At 44.2% G+C, this 19,535-nt stretch overlaps 1 protein-coding gene across 2 annotated transcripts in view; it reads right to left on the bottom strand.

Moving 5' to 3' along the window:
- Positions 1 to 19,535, bottom strand: part of LOC119954732 (cat eye syndrome critical region protein 2-like) — a 109,160-nt gene that overhangs the window by 51,428 nt on the left and 38,197 nt on the right. For both annotated transcript variants that reach the window (XM_038780254.1, XM_038780253.1), the window contains exons 5-7: positions 19,119 to 19,238; positions 9,851 to 9,918; positions 4,249 to 4,424 (exon numbers count right to left, since the gene is read on the bottom strand). In XM_038780254.1, coding sequence (XP_038636182.1) covers positions 4,249 to 4,424; positions 9,851 to 9,918; positions 19,119 to 19,238 — 364 coding nt within the window. The remainder of the gene's footprint in view (positions 1 to 4,248; positions 4,425 to 9,850; positions 9,919 to 19,118; positions 19,239 to 19,535) is intronic.

The following is a 19,535-nucleotide window of genomic DNA, read 5'->3' as shown; positions in this document are numbered from 1 at the left end:
TGTGAATTGTGAATTTCTGAATGCGGCCCTTGCACGGAAAAGTTTGCCCACCCCTGCCCTAGACAGTTTGTGACCTGTCTCATAGCTATATACATTGGGGTTTGAATTCACTCACTTAGGAAAGGTTGAAGCTAGTTCAGGTGAGTTTTTGGTCAGTAATAACGCTAGGTTTTTGGGGGGGGCGGCACGGCAGCGCAGTGGACCCATCACAGTCCTGAGTCACTGTTCGTGTGGAGTTTGCACATTCTCCCTGCATCTCACCCCCACAACCCAAAGATGTGCAGGTTAGGTGGTTTGGCCATGTTAAATAGCCCCTCAATTGAAAAAAAAATTATTGGGTATTCTTAAATTTATTTTTTTAAAGTCATAACACTAGGGGTGTTAATGGTCAGGGACTCTGCAATAATAATGGATTGAATGTCAACAGGGTATTGGTTAGGCTCCTTCAATGGAGATGGTCATTGCCTGGAAGTGCCAATCTTACATGCCACTCATCAGCCCAATCCTCAGTGAAGTCCAGCTTTTGTTCAATCTTGGTGTGGACTGCTGCGTTATCCAATACATTGCAAATGGAGCTTTTAAGCTAATGAAGGAGGGGAGGTCAATGATGGAACAATGAATCTGGGCTTGGAGGACAGCGCTGTGAACAGTCCTGCAGTGATGTCTTGCGGCTCTAGGGATTGGCCTCCAACAATAAAAAGTGCTTTCCTTTGATGTAACAAACTAACCTGCTGTGCCCCAATGACTCCTTCCGCCAGAAACTTGTCGAATCCTCTTGGCTCTATGTCCATGGATAATACATCTATCAGTAATCTGTTCCAAATGGGCTGCACAACACGGAAAACTACTAATGGTGTCCAATCCCACTCTTGCCTGTGTACTTTCCAGGCACTTCCTCTGGTTTCACTTTTGGAATACATTGAGGCTATATTTTGTAAAACTACCAAATTTAGTTTTCCCAGAATATTAAAAAACCTCAACTCATATTTTTCTCAGGAATCTCACCATGCTTGACCCCAGAATAACGCAGTAACTTCTCAATGGTAATGCAATTCACATCTGTACTAACTTTAAAGTTATGAAGTTAATACAATCTTCAGCTATTGTTCTTGCTAGTTTTCTCCGTATTCTCTCTAAAGTTTCATTATTTACCTTGATTTGTTAGTCAATGACAACTGTAGCTAAGAACTATTTTGTTCAAGATATTTTATAAATGGTTACAGTACAAGCTTAAAAAATACAAGTTGTAGAGTCACATGGTTTACTTATTTCTGAAATAACGATCAAATTGAACAGTCAAGTCTGGAAGGAAAATCACAAAACTGGAATGTTTGCAACAATCTAAGCTCCAAGACTTGACCTTTTAACATTGAACAGCGCTCAATCTTAAAATCATAGAGTTTTCTGCTTGTACGGCAGCTTCCTGTATTGCAACCCTTTCATTTGGTTTCTCGAAGTCACCCATACTCAGGTTGGCAATATCATTTTAAAGAACAAATTGGGGTGTAAGTAGGTAAATTTTGCTTTTGTTCTTTGGACATGAAACAAGAAGGCAAATGCACATAAGATACAGGGTAGCTTGATAAGGTGGATTCATATTTGGATTAGCTGGAGGAGACAGAGCGTGATGACAGAAGCCTGCTTTCGTGACTGGAAGCCAGTGACCAGTGGCGTACCACAGGGATTTGAACTGGGTCCCCTACTGTTTGTCATTTATATGCATGTCATTGATGATTATGTGGGGGTAGGATCAGCAGAAGTTTCCAGATGTCACAAAAATTGGCCGGGTGGTTAACAGTGAGGTTGAGTGTTTTAGGTTACAGGAGAATATAGATGGGGTGACCAAATGGACAGAAAAGTGTCAGATGGAATTTAACTCTGAAAAATGTGAGGTGACACACTTTGGAAGGAGAAATTTGGCAAGGAAGTATTCAGTGAACGGCCTGACACTGGGAAGTTACGAGGAGCAAAGGGACCTTGGCGTGTTCGTCCATAGATCTCTGAAGGCAGAGGACAGATTAATAGGGTGGTGAAAAGGCATATGGGACACTTACCTTTATCAATTGGGGCATCGGTTCCAAAAGCAGGGAGGACACGTTGGAGTTGTATAGAACTATGGTGAGGCCACAACTGGAGTACTGTGTGCAATTCTGGTCGCCACATTATAGGAAGGAGGTGATTGCACTGGAGGGGGTGCAGAGGAGATTCACCAGGATGTTGCCTGGGCTGGAACATTTCAAGTTAAATCTATGCATCTATAGGCTATCGAGTTGGATGATGAGCCATAATCGTGGTAAATGGCGGAGCAAGTTCGAAGGGCCAAAATGCCTCCTCCTGCTCCTGTCTTCTATGTATCTATGAGAAAGTTGGATAGGATAGGGTTGTTTTTCCTGGAGCACAGAAGACTGAGGGGCGACCTGATCGAAATGTATAACATAATGACCAGCATGGGCAGGATGGATAGGGAGCAGCTATTCCCCCGAGTTGAAGGGTCGGTTATGAGGGGACACAAATCTGGGGCGAAATTCACCGAAGTCCATTGTGACGCCCTTGACCGGCGGGCAAAAACAGCGCTGGTGACTCAGGCGTCGGGGCCCGCTTATCAGCCAGAAATCTCCCGCCCCGAAAGGGCCAGCAGCGGAGTGACGCTGTACGCGTCAGTTTCACCCGCTGCGGAAGTGGCGCGTCGGTTGACGTCGGGCGACATCATCATAGCGCCCCCACCCCCCCACCACCCCCCCACCTCCCCCCCCCAACCCCCCCCCCCCCACCCCCCACCCCCCCAACTCTCACCCCCCCCCCCCAACCCCCCACCCACCCACCCCCCCAAACCCCCCCCCCCCACCCCCCCACCCCGAACCCCTCCCAGGCACTAGTATTCTGTGAATCCACTGTCGACTTTGAGGAGGAATGTAGTGATTTACACCCGGTCAAAGTTCGATGAAATCACAATTTGATACAGCTTGCTTTCAACACTCAAGAGTGTGATCTAAATTAAACAAGGACCAAAACAAAGTCCTTTAATAGGATAGTGTAGCAACTCTCAAACTTAATTTTTAAAACAATTTAGAGTACCCAATTCATTTTTTTCAATTAAGGGGTAATTTAGCGTGGCCAATCCACCTACTCTGCACATCTTTGGGTTGTGGGGGTGCGACTCACGCAGACATGGGGAGAATGTGTAAACTCCACATGGACAGTGACCCAGAGCCGGAATCGAACCTGGGACCTCGGCGCCGCGAGGCAGCAGTGCTAATTACTGTGCCACCGTACTGCCTTAACGCTCGAACGTAATATAGAACAAATAAAATTTTTGTTAATAGGTATACTACACACTAAATATGCTTTTTACCATATTTGGTAAGAACAGAATTAGATTTAATGAAATGTTACATTAATTTTGCATTATTTCTTCTTACTCCCCTTTTCCGTTCCTCACTTTCTGCCTAAAAATATTCTCAACATGAGATAAAACATGATTTTAGCTTCTTCCACAACTTTTAGCTTCTTCCACAACTTTTAATGGCATCACCGCTGTACAACTACCTGTAGCAAGCTTGAAAGCTGAAGGCTTAGATAGGCAATATATAGCTACATTGAGTGAGCGCCTCCAACCGAAGGCCCTTAGCTGTACAGAGTGACCGAAACTCATTGCATAAAGAACAGAGTTGAACCAAGACCTGAAATGCCAGCAGAGTGGGTCATATGATGCTTACTCGTACTGCTACTAGGCATCTCTTGCTTATGTAAAGAGCAGTAATTGCTTTCTTCTGGAAGTTTGCTTTATATTACATTTGTTTAAATGCCTTATGTGCAATCTTGAGAGCTGACCTATTGTCACAAAGCAGTGTATAACTAATCATCCAAAGAGTAAGAGGTCACTCTTAATAGTCAATTTAAGCACCAGTGTTTCACCACAGGAAGTAGTCTGCGAGGGCACTGCACAAAGTGTTAATAACATTCTGGGGATGACTTGTTTTTAAAGTAAAAACGCTCTCCACAGTTACATTTCTATTCACCAAGCTTGGTTACTATCTGTCAAACAAGGCCAATATAATAAACTAAAACATCATATGCTTTGAATAAATTATTCTAATTTCCCAATGGAAACCAATTTTAAGATGCAGTTTCTCCTATTAAAGGAAATAAAAGTTACAAAGTAAGCAAGTTATTGATGGTATCTTGTACAACTTGTACACAACTGAATTCTGAGTTACTGCAATGAAGCATTCGATTGTGTCGACTAACCTTGTAAGCAATCATATTGCAAATTTCAGGGAGGAAGTCTTCAGTGAGAGTCGCATGCAGTTGCCTTTCTTTAAGAGAAGTGTGTGTCTGGAGGCCGTCGGTTAATTTCCTCCATTCCTCCTCTGTCTGACACACCAGCTCCCAGATGCCACAACTTCCATGGGTTTTCAATGGATCTGGAGGAAAAGTTTGAATAATAAACGCGGCTTAACACATGCAACATCTTACTTCCATCCAACAAGTAAGATCTTTCCCGAGTTTGAGGAGGAAACACAAGAGACAAATTACTGGTCAATAAAAATAATTCATGATGGATATCAAAATGGGTAAGTCCATGATGATGAATATATTTTGCTTCATTTTTAGCACATTTATGAATACCACCCGTGCCATGCTCTGAAGACCACCACACGAGAGAATACAAAGAGAATACTTTTTCATTGAGAAGGAGCCCCACTATGTTATCTAACATCCAATCAAAAAGGGAGGTGCGGTGGCACAGTGGTTAGCACTGCTGCCTCACAGCGCTGGGGACCCAGGTTCAATCCCGGCCCCAGGTCACTGTCCATGTGGGGTTTGCGCATTCTCCCAGTGTCTGCATGGGTCTCACCACCACAACCCGAAGATGTGCCTGCTAGGTGGATTGGCCACACTAATGTGCCCCTTAATTGGAAAAAAAAAGTTAAATACTCTAAATTTATAAAAAATAATATCCAATCAAACTGCATGAATGAGTCATCCTTCCTAGATGCAAAATTATTTATGTGTAGCCTTACAATCATAGAAACTTTACTGGATAGGCCACTAAGCCCATTGTGTGGGCGGCAGACAAAAAAGAGTCATCCAGCTCAATCCAACTTTCCGACAATTGGTCCATAGCCCTGCGGGATATAGAATAATGGGTGTAACAGTGAAACAGTAATACCTCCTTGCCTCCTTCCTATTAGGGAAATATCTGCTGGGAAAAATTATGTAGGTGGGACTGTCATGACTGCAAGAAATTGTTATATTATATATTTGTTGCAGAAATGCCATTAGAAAACAGGTTTAAAGGGTGCCACCGTGACACAGTGGTTAGGATTGCTGCCTCATGGCGCCAAGAGCCCGGGTTCGATCCTGGTCCTGGGTCACTGTCCATGTGGAGTTTGCACATCCTTCCCGTGTATGTATCGGTCTCATCCCCACAACCCAAAGATGTGCAGGTTAGGTGAATTGCCCACGCTAAATTGCCCCTTAATTGAAAAAAAGAAAACGGGTTTAAGATGCATACACCAATATGAGTGCTAAAACTGTGATTAAAGGGGTTGTAAAAGTAAGGTAATTACTAATTTTAACCATTTACTCATTTACAGATAGTGGGCTAATGGAATATTGTTTCGGGTTTGGAGGATCCCTGGGATGTAGATCATTTATAAGGCATTAGGTTTTGGTCCTGGCTAATCAGGTCATGGGACATCTTGTGGGAGGAGACAGTAGAATGACTTATGCTTAAGGTAGAGATGATGTTATTAAGGGGAGGAGCCAGATCTGTCAGTTTGCCATAAATTGAACAGAAATGTTGAGTTGGCTCCAGAAAGGTTCTCTCCAAGATCTCTACACAGAGAAAAGCAAGAACTATATTGGTTGCTTAATTGGAATATATATAGTTTCAGGTGAAGGGGGTAAGTTAAAGATTTACTTTTTTGTAGAACCGTTTTAACTGTAGAGCTAATGCTTTGTTTTTTTTAAAATCCCATCCTTAAAAGGTACAAAGCCAATGTGCAGACTAGACAGGGCAAACCCTTAATCCATCTCAGTGCTTGCTCCCAAAACAATTCATGTTGAAGCCAATTCATAGCCTCCACAAGAGAGGCATAGATTCAAGATCTAAGAAAAGGCATTGCACCTAATCTTGGGCTTGATCTGACGCTTGATGATAATAATAATAATTGTTTATTGTCACAAATAGGCTTCAATGAAGTTACTGTGAAAAGTCCTGATCTTAGCCAAAAGGCTGATAAGCTATTACTTTGTTGCTAATGTGATTGATTTTGGTGTTTAAATTAAAGTTTGTTTTAACATTAACAATACCAATTGGTCAGTGTTGCCACTCTTGTGGTGCAGTCATCTTTCCCTCAGTTTTACAAATTACAAATAGTTGGGGTTCTCATCAGGAATCCTACAAAGTTGGGACTCTTCTGCTGGGAATAAAAAGTATAAATCCTTGTTGGTTTGAGATTATTGAATTTAAAAGACAGCTAATGTGAGGAGTTGCTGCTTTCTTGCAGGTGCTGATGCCGTTAGTTTTATAGCGAGTGATGTGTAAAATGGCTCGTTCAATGGCTAAGAGTTTCCTTGGTGTTGAAGACTCTCTCTGGGTGGTTTACAAAGGGTGGCTAAAACAAAGCTTTTGGATTTGTCTGACAAGCTGCAGTTGACTATACCTGCAGGGGTATGGAAGGTAGAGATAATTAAAGCCATAGTTCAGCATTTAAATTTGGAAGAGACGCAGTCTGAATCATTGGAATTAGCGATGATCCAGTTACAAATGGAATACTGCAATATGAAAAAGAAATGAGTGCTTGAATTGGAATAAGAAAAGGAAAAAGATAAGGGGAGAGCAGCAACAGTGGAAGTAAAGGAAAAGGAATGAGCGGCAATGGCAGAAGGAAAAGGAAAGAGAGGATCTGGAAAAAGAAAAGGGAAGAGAGGGCAGAGAGACAAAAGCAGAGTGAATTTAACCTTCAGAAAATGGAATTGAAGGAGAGGAAAAGGGAAAGCACAGGGTACATCAACTTAAAAGGTTGGGAGTTAACGGAAGACGTTGAAGAAGATTTAGAGGGAGAGGTGATCCCCTCCTAGTCCAGATCCTAATGGGGATACTTTTAAATATGTTCAAGCACTGCCAAGGTTTGACGAGAAAGACATGGAAGCCTTTTAAAAAAAAATCTAATTTGAGAAAGCAGCTAAACAATTAAATTGGACAAAACTATATGGATGTGGTTGACTCAATCAAAATTGGTAGGTAGAGGTAGTTAAGTGTTTGCATCATTATGAAAGGAGTTATCTGAGGATTATGATGATGTGACAGAAGGCACTTTAAGTGCGTATGAACTAGTGCCAGAAACCTACAGACAGAAGTTTAGAAATCCAAGGAAAAGGGCAACACGGTGGCACAGTGGTTAGCATTGCTGCCTACGGCACTGAGGACCCGGGTTCGAATCCCGGCCCTGGGTCACTGTCCGTGTGGAGTTTGCACATTCTCCTCGTGTCTGCGTGGGTTTCACCCCCACAACCCAAAGATGTGCAGGATAGGTAGATTGAACACTCTAAATTGCCCCTTAATTGGATAAAATAATTGGGTACTCTAAATTTATTTTAAAAAAGAAATCCAAGGAAAGAACCAGGTCAGACAGATATAAAATTTGAAAGAATCGAACAAAATAATTTTGAGGGGGTGGGGGAGATAAGAGTATTAAAAATAGACCAAACGTTTGAAGTTCTGAGGGAAATGATTATTCTGGTGGAAATTAAAGACTCACTTCTTGTGGTAGTGAAAGCTCATGTGGGACAGTGAAGGGGCAGCACAGCTCGACAGGCAGCAGAAATGGCAGATGATTTTGAATTAGTTCCTAAATCAATGTTTGGTTTTCAGCATCGTTTTCGGCCTGAAGGTTCAAAACTGGCAAAATGAGAAATCTGCTGGTAGTCAAGGCAAAGGAGGTATTGTTGGAGATATTAAAGATATTTTGCCTCTGGTTAAAAAGCTGACTTATGTGTTTGCGTGGATTTCGCCCCCACAACCCAAAGATGTGCAGGGTAGGTGGACTGGCTACGCTACAATTGTCCCTTAATTGGAAAATAATCAATTGGGCACTAAATTTTTTTTTTTTTTTTTAAAAGGTGACTTATTAGGGTGGGAGCGAGATGAGAAAACCTAAATGTTTTCATTGTGTTAAAGTTGGACACACAAAGGCACATTGTTGGTGGCTTAAGAGGAGGAATGGGATGACAGACTTTAAAACAGGATAAGCCAGAGGGGCTTATTAAAGTGGCAAAAGAATCCATGGCTACAACTGAGTGTACAGCCTATCGAGAGGTTGGTTGGTAAGCAGGCGTCAGATCTGCTGAAATATTTTATTTGCGATAGTAAGGTACACTCATGTGTACAAATTGGAGTTGGTAGGCAGATTAAAATCTGAAGGAATACAGGAGCAAGTCAATCTTTAAAAGTGAGAGATGAGGAGGTATGTAGTTCAGAAGATGTATGGCCAGAAAAGGTGGTAATATCTGAAAAATACAAAAACCTTTCAACACCCACCTTACATTTCACCTTCGATGACAATTACACAAGTCTGGTCACGATCATGAAACCTTCTCATGCGATTTCATGATGGGTTTGATATCTCCCTCCCTCCCAGCACCGCCTCATCACTCTTTTTTTTCCACAAAAGAATAGAGCACAACAGCAAATAAAAATTTAATTTGGAGATGCTCATTGACACAGTAACGTTTTGTATCTCCAATATTGGAAGTAGGTGGCTGAAAGCAGAATTCAGTATCACTTTCCCTGTAATGCCAGCTTGGATCTTTACCGCAGTTACACAAAATAAGGATCAGGGGAGAATGATATACAAATCAATTTCTTTTCATCTGATGTTATTTTGATTGCATCGAGGTTATAAGGGAAGGCCTGATTTCCCTCTGGTCACAGGCTCTGGATACATGAAAGGCACAAGAGAGAGTGACCTCTTAACAACTCATTCATCATTTTCTCAAGATTCTATGGTGCATAATCATAGCCCGGAAGCCAACCATTGAAACTGGATGGTAAAGATTGTGGGGCTGCTACTTCACATTGGGGAACCTGTAAGTAAATTCTTCCAAACACAAATAAATCTTTAACAACTTTGCTACTTGGTGCTCATTTGGTAGCTGTTTCTGACAGTCCTCAAAAAGCAGAAAACTGTTTCGAAATCACCATCCATTAAGCCTTGTGGCAGTTGAGCATTTCCCTTCCAAATTGTGAAAACAAATTTCAAGACAGCAGTCCTGCCCTGTGCTTGCCCAACCTGTGGTAATTGAAACTGTAAAATATTCTACATGGTCTCATTCTGGTTGAACTAATAATGCACTATAAGAGTTAGTTCATGGAAAGTGGTGTGAAAGCTTTAATTGACACACCACATCCCACACACAAACAAACAGGAGGTACATCAAAGAGAGTGCAGGCTTTTTATCTATAAATTCTAGGTATTAGTACAGTTGAGACTGCCAGAACCCCCACCACTTCTACATCTCCCATTTCTATTCCACATTTGTCCAAACCCTGAATGCGACATCACAGCCTATGTGAAGGACAACCAGCATGATATTAGACCAAACTGTAAACCCTCTTCCAGCATTCGCTCAGCAGCTCTACGCTCAAAGTTACTGCAACATCCTATTCAAAACTCAAAACTAAATTTCCCATGCCACCGATGTTAATGATTTTCTTCATTAAAATTTGTTCAATTTATAACATATAAGAATCAGCTCAATATGTAGCATGAAACATGCATCATAATAATGAAAAGATTTACACAAAGCAACAGAATAATTCAAAAAAGTATCGTTTGCTTACCACGGCTTTTATATCCCTGTCGCGAGTCTTCTATAGGAGGCACTTCTCGGGTTACAATTTTGGATTCGCTGTAAAATACCATTCAGTAAACTGAAAACCGACTTGAGGAAAACCCATTTATCTTACACCCTTCAGCTACGTCAGCTTACTATATCATTCTGAACTCCAGCACAGGCCATCTCCACGAGGAAGTGGTCTTCTTTTCACTCTCTGACAGAAAATTGCAAAAAGGAATGTACAAATATACAAGACACAATGGTAAACAAAAGGAACTCTTTAGCCAATAAAAGTCTCTGCGAATGGATCCTCTAAGAGAACAAGTGTCTGTCTGGGAGTGGGATGGGTGCATGGCATGGTAGCACAGGGTTTAGCACTGTTGCTCCACAGCGCAAGGGTCCCAAGTTCGATCCCAGGCTTGGGTTACTGTCTGTACGGAATCTGTACGTTCTCCCCGTGCCTGCGTGGGTTTCCTCCGGGTGCTCCGGTTTTCACCCACAAGTCCTGAAAGACGTGCTGTTAGGTGAATTAGACATTCTGAATTCTCCCTGTGTACCCAAAAAGGCACCGGGATGTGGCAACTAAGGATTTTTCACAGCAACTTCATTGCAATGTTAATGTAAGCCTACTTGTGGCAATAAAGATTATTATTGAAAGGTAAATCATGGTTATTAACCTGTAATAAGATGCCTAGAATACCAGTTTCTCTTTTTAAAAAATAAATTTAGAGTATTCAATTATATATTTTTCCAATTAAGGGACAATTTAGCGTGGCCAATCCACCTACCCTGCGCATCTTTTGGGTTGTGGGGGTGAGACCCACGCAAACACGGGGAGAATGTGCAAATTCCACACGGACAGTGACCCAGGGCCGGGACTGAACCTCGGACCACAGCGTGGTGAGGCAGCAGTGCTCACCACCGTGCCGGCCCAGTTTCACGTGATTTTTAAAATCCTTTCATGGATGTGGGTGTCGCTGGTTGGGCCAGTATTTGTTTTAGATCCCTGGGGGCACTTAAAAAAAAAAGAGTCACATGAAGGCCAGAACTGGTAAGGGCGACAGATTTCCTTCCCTAAAGGACATTGGTGAACCAGTTCGGTTTTTACAACAATCGGCAATGGTTTCATGGTCATCATTAGACTTTTAGTTCCAGATTTTTATTAAATTCAGATTTCACCATCTGCCGGGCTGGGGTTTGAACCCAGGTCCCCACCCAGAGCAACACCCTGGATCTCTGGATTACTAGTTCAGCGACAATACCACTACACCACTGCTGCCACAGGAAGCATTGGGAAACATTTTTAACGATACGAGTTCTGCAAAAAGGATTTAATGGCAAGATCAAGGGCACAGTCAGAACTAATCTAAGCAATATTTTAAAAAAAATTTAGTTAAGTTTTTTTTGCGTAGGTACAGATAGATGTCAATCTCTTTATTTAGCAGAGATGGTGAACTGGGGTACTGTCCGCAGGTCAAAATCCACATGAATCAGTCAGTTGTCCCAAGCTCAGGCCCATTGGCCCACTGGTGCAGAGTAGAGCAGGGGTATTAGGGAGAGGAATGTAATAAGAGCAGTGCTATTTGGGAAAGAGGTCTAGCAAGTGGGAGTCAGATTGTGCTCTGGGACAGACCGAGGTGCAAAGCAGTGAGAAAGACAGATAGAAATAATCAGATACAAAAAACAAAAAAAAGAGAATGAAGAAAATAAAGAATGGTGAGAGATTAAGGAGAAAATGCGAGAAACTGAACGCAGCAATGGAGTGAAGACGCTTTTGGGAAAACTCAGCTTCATTGTTCAGTTGAAAACTGTATTTTAAGATTAAAGTATCAATTCTGAAATATAAATTAAATGTCAAACTCAGTTTAGTCACAGCAATCTCACCTCGAAGCCAGACAGGTGAGGCCACCATTGCCGAAACTTTGAACATATAAACTAGATCTACATTTCAAAGCAGTAAGAGAGCAATGTTGGAGATTCCATCCTTTAGACAAGAATGTGTAAACTCCAGATAGACAGTCACCCAAGCCTGGAATTGAACCCGGCCATTTAGTGCTGCGAGGCAGCAGTGCTAAACCACTATGCCGCCCCTCTTCTTCTTAAACCTGGTCCCCTCTTTCACGTTTAAAAATAAGATACCGAGGCTTATAGAATTCAGAGCAGGTCACATTATTCCCTGTTCAATCTTCCACGTTACCCTAAATTAAAGAGTCTGTCCCAAAATATAACCTTACAGGTTTCAAATTTGTAACAATAATGCAAGGTTTTTTCATTCTTGCTTAACCTGAAAGCACTATTTTATCATAGAGTAACACAATACAGAAAGAGACCATTCAGTCCATTATGCCTACATAAATACTGTGGCTTAAAGAGAAAGCCAGAGGCTGGGAATTCTGTGGCATATTGCTCACCTCCTAATTCCCAAAGCCTGTCCATAAGACACAAGCGTGATGGAATACTCTCCACTGGCCTTGCTGCGTGCACTCCAACATTCAAGAAGCTAAACACAATCCAGGAGAAAGCAGCCCACTTCATTGGCACCCCATGCTCCAACAATACACTGTGACAGCAGTGTGCACCACCTATAAGATGCACTGCAGCAACTCACCAAGGCTCCTTTAATGGATAAGGACAGCACATGGATCAGAACACCAGCAGCTGGAAGTTGCTCTCCAAGTTACTCACCATCTTGACCCGCCTTTCCTTCACTGATGCTTGATCAAAATCCTGGGACCCTCACTGTGTGTGCCTGTTGTATTTCAAGAAGGAAGCTCACCTCCAGCTTCGAGAGCAATTAGGGATCAGCAATAAATGCTGGCCTGGCCAGCGATGTCCAAACCCCATGAATGAGTTTTTAAAATGCCTAAGACCATAAAACATAGGAACTGGAAAGGACCATTCAGCCCATCAAATCTGCTCCGCCATTCAACAAAATCATGACTGACCTGAAATAATAGTCCTCAACTCCACTTTCCCGCCTTATCCCGATGACCCTTGATTCATTTACTGATTAAAAACCTGTCTACCTCAGCCTTGAACATACCCAACGATCCAGCCTCTGCAGCTCTCTGCGGTAAAGAATTCCACAGCCTCAGGAGAAATTCTGCCATATCTCTGTCCTAGACTCTCCCACAAGAGGAAACAACCCCTCAGCATCTACCCTGTCAAGCCCCCTGTGAATCGTATATGTCTCAATAAGGTTGCCTCTCGTTCTTTAATCCAATGAGTACAGTTCCTACCCACTCAAACTCTCATCCTAAGAAAATCCCTCCATACCCAGGCTCAACCTAGTAAACTCTCTCAGGACATCCCCCAAAGCCAGCGTATCTTTCCTTAGTTAAGGGGACCTCTGAGCCTCAGTTTCTTTCTGCATGATGGGCGGCACGGTAGCACAGTGGTTACCACTGTTGCTTCACAGCTCCAGGATCGATTCCTGGCTTGGGTGATTGGTCTGTGCAGAGTCTGCACGTTCTCCCAGTGTCTGCGTGGGTTTCCTCCGAGTGCTCCGGTTTCCTTACACAGTTCAAAGATGTGCAGGTTAGTTGGATTGGCCATGCTAAAAACAATTTACCCGTAGGCAAAGTTTAGGTGGGGTTACTGGGATAGGGTGGAGGTGAGGGCTTAAGTAGGTGCTCTTTCCAAGGGCCGGTGCGGACTCGATGGGCCGAAGGGCCTCCCTTTGCACAGTCGATTCTATGAACTCCAGGCATGGTCAACTAGCGCCTCATATAGTTTTAGTAAGACTTCCCTATTTTTATTCTCCATTTCCTTTGAACTAAAGGCCAACGTTCAATTTACCTTCCAATCACCTGAACTTGCATGCTAGCTTTTTGTGATTTATGCGCAAGGACACCCAAATCCCTTTGAGCTGCAGTTTTCTGTAATTTTCTGCATTTAAATAAAATTCAGCTCCTTTATTCTTCCTACCACAGTGCAGAGCTTCACATTTACCTATAGTACATCCATCTGCCAAGTTTTTGACTGTTGTGTTGGCTTCAAATTAGAAAACTGATCTTGCCTGATGTGCTATTTAGGAATATGATTGCTATCCTGAGTTATTTAGAGATACGAAGCTCAGGTGGGCGATGGAGTTAGGATGCAGACCATCCATGATCTTACTTAGCAGGAGCTGCCACTGAACCAGCAGTGCGGCAAATGCCAAAGCGTCTACCCCCCCCCCCCCCCCCCCCTCATCCCCCAAACCTGGTCTGACACCCCAAATATTGCAATGAATCGGCAGGGCTCCAAATCCACCTTTAAAATTGCTGATATAGGTTTTTAAAAAGGCTCCCAAAAACCAACCAACTTGGGGCAGGACCAGAACGTGTGTATGGTTTGCAGGCTCCCCTCACCCACCGCTCACACCTCTCCTCCACCCCCTCAAAATAGAGACTCATTCTGATCTTGGTGAGATGTGCCCTGAACAGTTGTACAAAACTTAACCTCACTCAGGGTGACGTAGCGTTCACCCTACGGAGAGACTCACTCCACACCTCCTCCTCCTCCAAAATGGGACCCAGCTCCTCCTCCCACCTAACCTTCACCTCCTCCACTAATTCCTGCTCTTCCCCATGATCCATCCATTTAACCCAGACATGCTGTCCCTCTTCCGACTCTGCACATGAAACAATTTTCTCCAGAAAAGTGGATGTCAATGCCACTGGGAATGTGGAGAACGCTCGCCGAGCCCAATCACACACCTGAAAATATCCATTCCTCTAAGGCCGACCTTCTCCCTCAGCTCCTCCCAGTCAGCACACCGACCCTCCAAAATAAGTTCTTTACCCAGTCCAGTCCCTTAACTTTCCACCCCCCAAAGTGGCATCAGTTTTCCCGAGCGGAAATAAATGCTTCCCTCAGATAGGGCACGACCTCGACAGCCCCCCCCCCCCCCCCCCAAGCTTTAAATGCCGGTGAAGCTGCCGCCATATCTTTGCCGTAGAGCTGACCACCAAATACTTCGCTGGAATGAATGGCAGCGCAATCATCCCCAATTCCTCCAGGCACGACCCCTTACATAACGCGACTGCATCCATACCCAGACAACGTCCTGGTCTCCGAGCCAACCCAACATCATCTACGCATTGGCAGCCCAATAATAAAACAATAGGTGTGGCAGCACCAGATGCCCCCCCCCCCCCCCCCCCCCACTCCTTGCCCCTCTCTCTGCAAGATCCCCCTCCGAATCGCAGTCACCCCATTATGAGCCGCTCCAGACCCTGCAAAAACACTTTAGGCAGAAGGTGCTGAATCAAACACTAATATTGGCAAGATATTCATCTTAATCACCTCTATCTGGGCCGTCAGAGACAATGAAAGCCTATCCCATCTCTGCAAATCCATCCTCAACCGCACCCAGTCTCGCGCCACCTGAACCCCCATGAAGTGAATGTTAGTCCCACTGCATCAAAAGGGCTGCTCATTCACCTCAGCTCCTCCCCCTTACGGGACCAACCACAAAGCACTCAGTCTTCCCAACATTCAATTTATATCCCAAAAATAAACCGAACCTCTCCAAGTTCCCTATATCACCGTCCCCTGGTCCCTTACATACAACAAAAGATCATCAGCATACAAACATACCATGTGATCTACTTCCTCCATCCCCCACAATCCCTCTCCACTTGCCAGAGGCCCTCTTTACCTCTGGGTTCACAAACTGCCAGGGATCCACCCCTCCTGCCTCATCCATGAATGTCGGCAACACCTTCACCATCCCCGAAAGAGAGAACCACCTTGGCCGGGAGCTGTCCAACTTTGGATTTACTTTTTATTTTTTTTTAAATTCCGATTAAGGGGCAATTTAGCGAGGCCAATGCACCTAACCCTGTACATCTTTGGATTGTGGAGGTGAGACCAACATAGACACGGGGAGAATGTGCAAACTCCACACGGACAGTTACGCAGAGCCAGGACCGAACCTGGGCTCTCGCCACCATGAGGTAGCAGTGCTAACCACTGCACCACCTTCCCAACTTGGATTTAAAACGCAGTTACCATAACCCCTAAAAACAGCTGGTGCTCCAGAATGACAGCCAAAAGCCATTCCATCAACTTAACATCGCCCGAATTCAGGGTATCCACACTCACTAACACCACTGCCTTCCCGTCCGGTATGCTACCATCACAAAGCAACCCCCTGGTCCGCCACCACCATCCCTGCTAGAAACTGAACCCTCTTACTAACCAAAATCACCACCCCCTTTCACCTACCGTCAAACCACGAATGAAAAATCTGGCTCACCAACACCTTGCGCAAAACACACAGGACATAAGGATCCCCTTATCTTGATTAAACCACCCTCCTCCAAACAACACCAAAAACACACAATGCACAAAGGCGCAGAGTACAGAACACAAACATCACCCCTTCATACCCAGAGTCCTGAACAGGCCATCTCGCAGCGGCCCCACCCTTTCTCTGATGAAGGTCTCCGCCTGCTTCGGCGCATCAAAGAAGCGATCCTTCGAGTCCATGGTGACCCGCAACCTCGCCGGGTACACCACCCCAAACAGCACGCCCTCGCTACAGAAAACAGCTTTTGCCCTGTTGAAGGCCACCTTCCTCTGAGCCAGCTCAATCCCAACGTCCTGATGTATCCGCACAGTGGCCTGTCCCAGTCGATATTTCAAACCTTCTTCACCCACTCCAAGACCAGCTCCTTCTGTTGTAATAATGGAAACTGATAATCGACGCTCATGAAATTAAATGAAAATCGCTTATTGTCACAAGTAGGCTTCAAATGAAGTTACTGTGAAAAGCCTCTAGTCGCTACATTCTGGCACCTGTTCGGGGAGGCTGGTATGGGAATTGAACCATGCTGCTGCCTGCCGTGGTCTGCTTTCAAAGCCAACGATCTAGCCCTGTGCTAAACCAGCCCCTAATGGCGGCTCATGAGGGGGGTGGGGGGGGAGAGAGAACACACCTCCAACAATGCAAGCCAATCCTGTTGCTGTGACAGGGCCTCCTCCACATCCTTCAAAGTCGTGCCCTGCTCTTTAACCTCCTTTGAGGTCTTCACCAACTGCTGAATTGGGCCCAGTGCCTCCTTGACAGTGGCTTCAAGGATTCTCTTATCTCCTTGTCCTGCCACTCAAATTGCCGATCAATTCGCATGCGCCATCACTTTAGTCAATGTGTTACGGGCGTGCCAGCCACCTTCCCTCCTTCACCTTCCTTCGATGGGCCACCCTCCTTAGCCTTCTACAAGGCTCATTTATCGATGATTTCTACAAGACTCCACCCAGTAACAATTCCCTGAGCCCACAGCAGACGTGTGGTCATCAAACAGCCCCCCCCCCCCCAAAAAAAACACAGGTGAAAGGCATCAAAAGCAAAGGCATAGCCACATACATTTTCGTATGTCTTGCTCTTATCTCTCACCGGAAGTCAGCCAAGGAAGTGTTAGAATGTAAAATACATTAATATTTTCTGAGACAGGGGAGTGGGGGAAAAAAAGTATTTGCAAGGATGATTGCACATTTACAGCCTACAGACTTGGCTGAAATGTTATGATGTTCAACTGTGGTTCAGTTAGATGCACTCTCGACTGAATCAGGACGTTGTGGATTCAACTCCCACTCCAGAGGCTGAAGGTAAGATCTCAGGTGACACTCCAATGTGATACTGGAGGGAGTGCTAGACTGTCAGTGGTGCTGACTGTAGGACATGCTGAACCCAGGCACTTTCTGCTGTCTCAGGTGGACCAAAGAGATCCCATGGCAGGAGTTTCCCCAGTGTCATGAGCAATATTTATCCCCTAACTAAAGGCTATTTGGTCATTATTAAAATGTTGTTTGTGCGAGCTTGATTTATGCAAATTTTCTACATTCCAACAGGACTTAACTGTACAAAAGCAGACGCCGACGTACAGAAGAGACCAGTAAATATTCATACAAATGGTTTAGCATTATAATTGTCGTAGTCAGCGTTTGCTTTTGTACAGGTAAAGAAAGGATACCAGTAACAGTGGGGGATCGGAGGATAAACCCATGAGCACATGGCACCACACTGTTACAAAATATATGGGATCGCTAATGGGGTAAAATACATCAAATCAGGACCGTACTCAGTATTCCAAGACCCCCAAGCAATGAAAGGATACCCCAGAAAAAAAAGGGAATACCAGGATACTGCCATTGTTACAAGACCTTGCTTGGCAGTGTACATTCTTGTATACAGGAGCCACTAAGCCAAGGATTCGTGCACAGTGCCCAAGACTTGCAAAACAAAAAACCTCATTCGTCTCCGCCAAATCAGAGGCACCGTTTAGGCCCCATCGCCCCAAGTCAACCAGGACTTATGATATACCACGCAGCAGGGTTTCCAAGGGTTGTAGGTGAGCCCCCACAGAGGAAACAGACCTATTGTCTGACAGTATTCTCTTCTCCGCTTTATCCGTTCTTTTTAGGATATCTCACAATAAATCAATGTGAGCACAAATAACCTGTGCCAGGGGACCAAGATCGTCATCCATAACTTCACTCTGGGCAGCAGAATGGTGCAGTGGTTAGCACTATGGGGCCACGGTGCCAGGTTCGATCCTGGCCTCGGGTCACTGTCTGTGTGGAGTTTGCACATTCTCCCCGCTTCTGCATGAGTCTCACCCCCCACAACCCAAAAATGCGGTTAGATGGATTGGTCACGCTAAATTGCCCCTTAATTGGAAAATAAATTGGGTACTCTAAATTTGGAAAAACAAACTTCCTAACTTCACTTACAATGGCAGCCATCATCATGACGACAATAGCATCACCGAAGTATAGGCCTGCCCACCAGCGAAACGGTCACTGCGAACTGGGCCGCACACCTTGGCCATCTCCGACCGCCTCAATCAAACAAGGATTTTCTTGACTTAACCGAGCTCCCAGTCGCCAGAATTTAACCAGGATCTTCCCAGAACATAGCACAAGGATATACACCTCAGATCACATAATAATGGGTTGTGCATCAGGATAAAACAAATAATAATCACATAATAATGGGTTGTGCATCAGGATAAAACAAAGGATTAAAAGATGAGTAGTGCTAGAGTTTACGAAAAAAACAGCCGCTCCCGTGTGTACATCATGTGATTTCCCCCCCCCCCCCCCGCGCCTTCCAGCTTCTTTTAATGCTATGGACTAATTAATAGTTCTGCTTTGACAATCTCCCAAGTATTGAATTGAAATGAGCAGATTTCTATTTTAGTGTTGGATGTGAATTAGAATGAGTCGGCCACACTTTATCCAGTAGCCAATGTGCTATTCACAGTGAATGTGAAACAACTCACCTCATGGCTGCTAAATAAATATCTTCTAGTTTTTTCTGTTTTGATGGTCGGCCTCGCTTTTTAGGTTTCAGGTCCAGCAGTTTGTAAGTGAAATTACAGGTACTTAATTTTCCATTTTCCCTGTAGGATTGAAAATCTTAGAAATAACATGGTCACCAGCAGTCACTGCCATTACCTTGCCCACACACACAACGGTGAATGAACATCGGCATAATCCCAAAGAAGGATCTTGGATATTTTAAAAAGAAATCAATTTCGATTACTAGTCACATTTGGGATCATATTTGCTACACTTTATCCAATTTTTAAAAACCTTCTCAGCAGGTACAATGACTGCATGCGTTTGTTCCACCACCCTCACCGTAACCTCATCTGTTTCACCAAAGCCCTGTTTCAGAAAGAGTGGCAGTTTTAACC

Source organism: Scyliorhinus canicula, chromosome 20, assembly GCF_902713615.1.
Source record: "Scyliorhinus canicula chromosome 20, sScyCan1.1, whole genome shotgun sequence".
Lineage (NCBI taxonomy): Eukaryota > Metazoa > Chordata > Chondrichthyes > Carcharhiniformes > Scyliorhinidae > Scyliorhinus > Scyliorhinus canicula.
The sequence above is the reverse complement of the archived record's forward strand: the minus strand, read 5'-3'. Positions and strand labels throughout refer to the sequence as shown.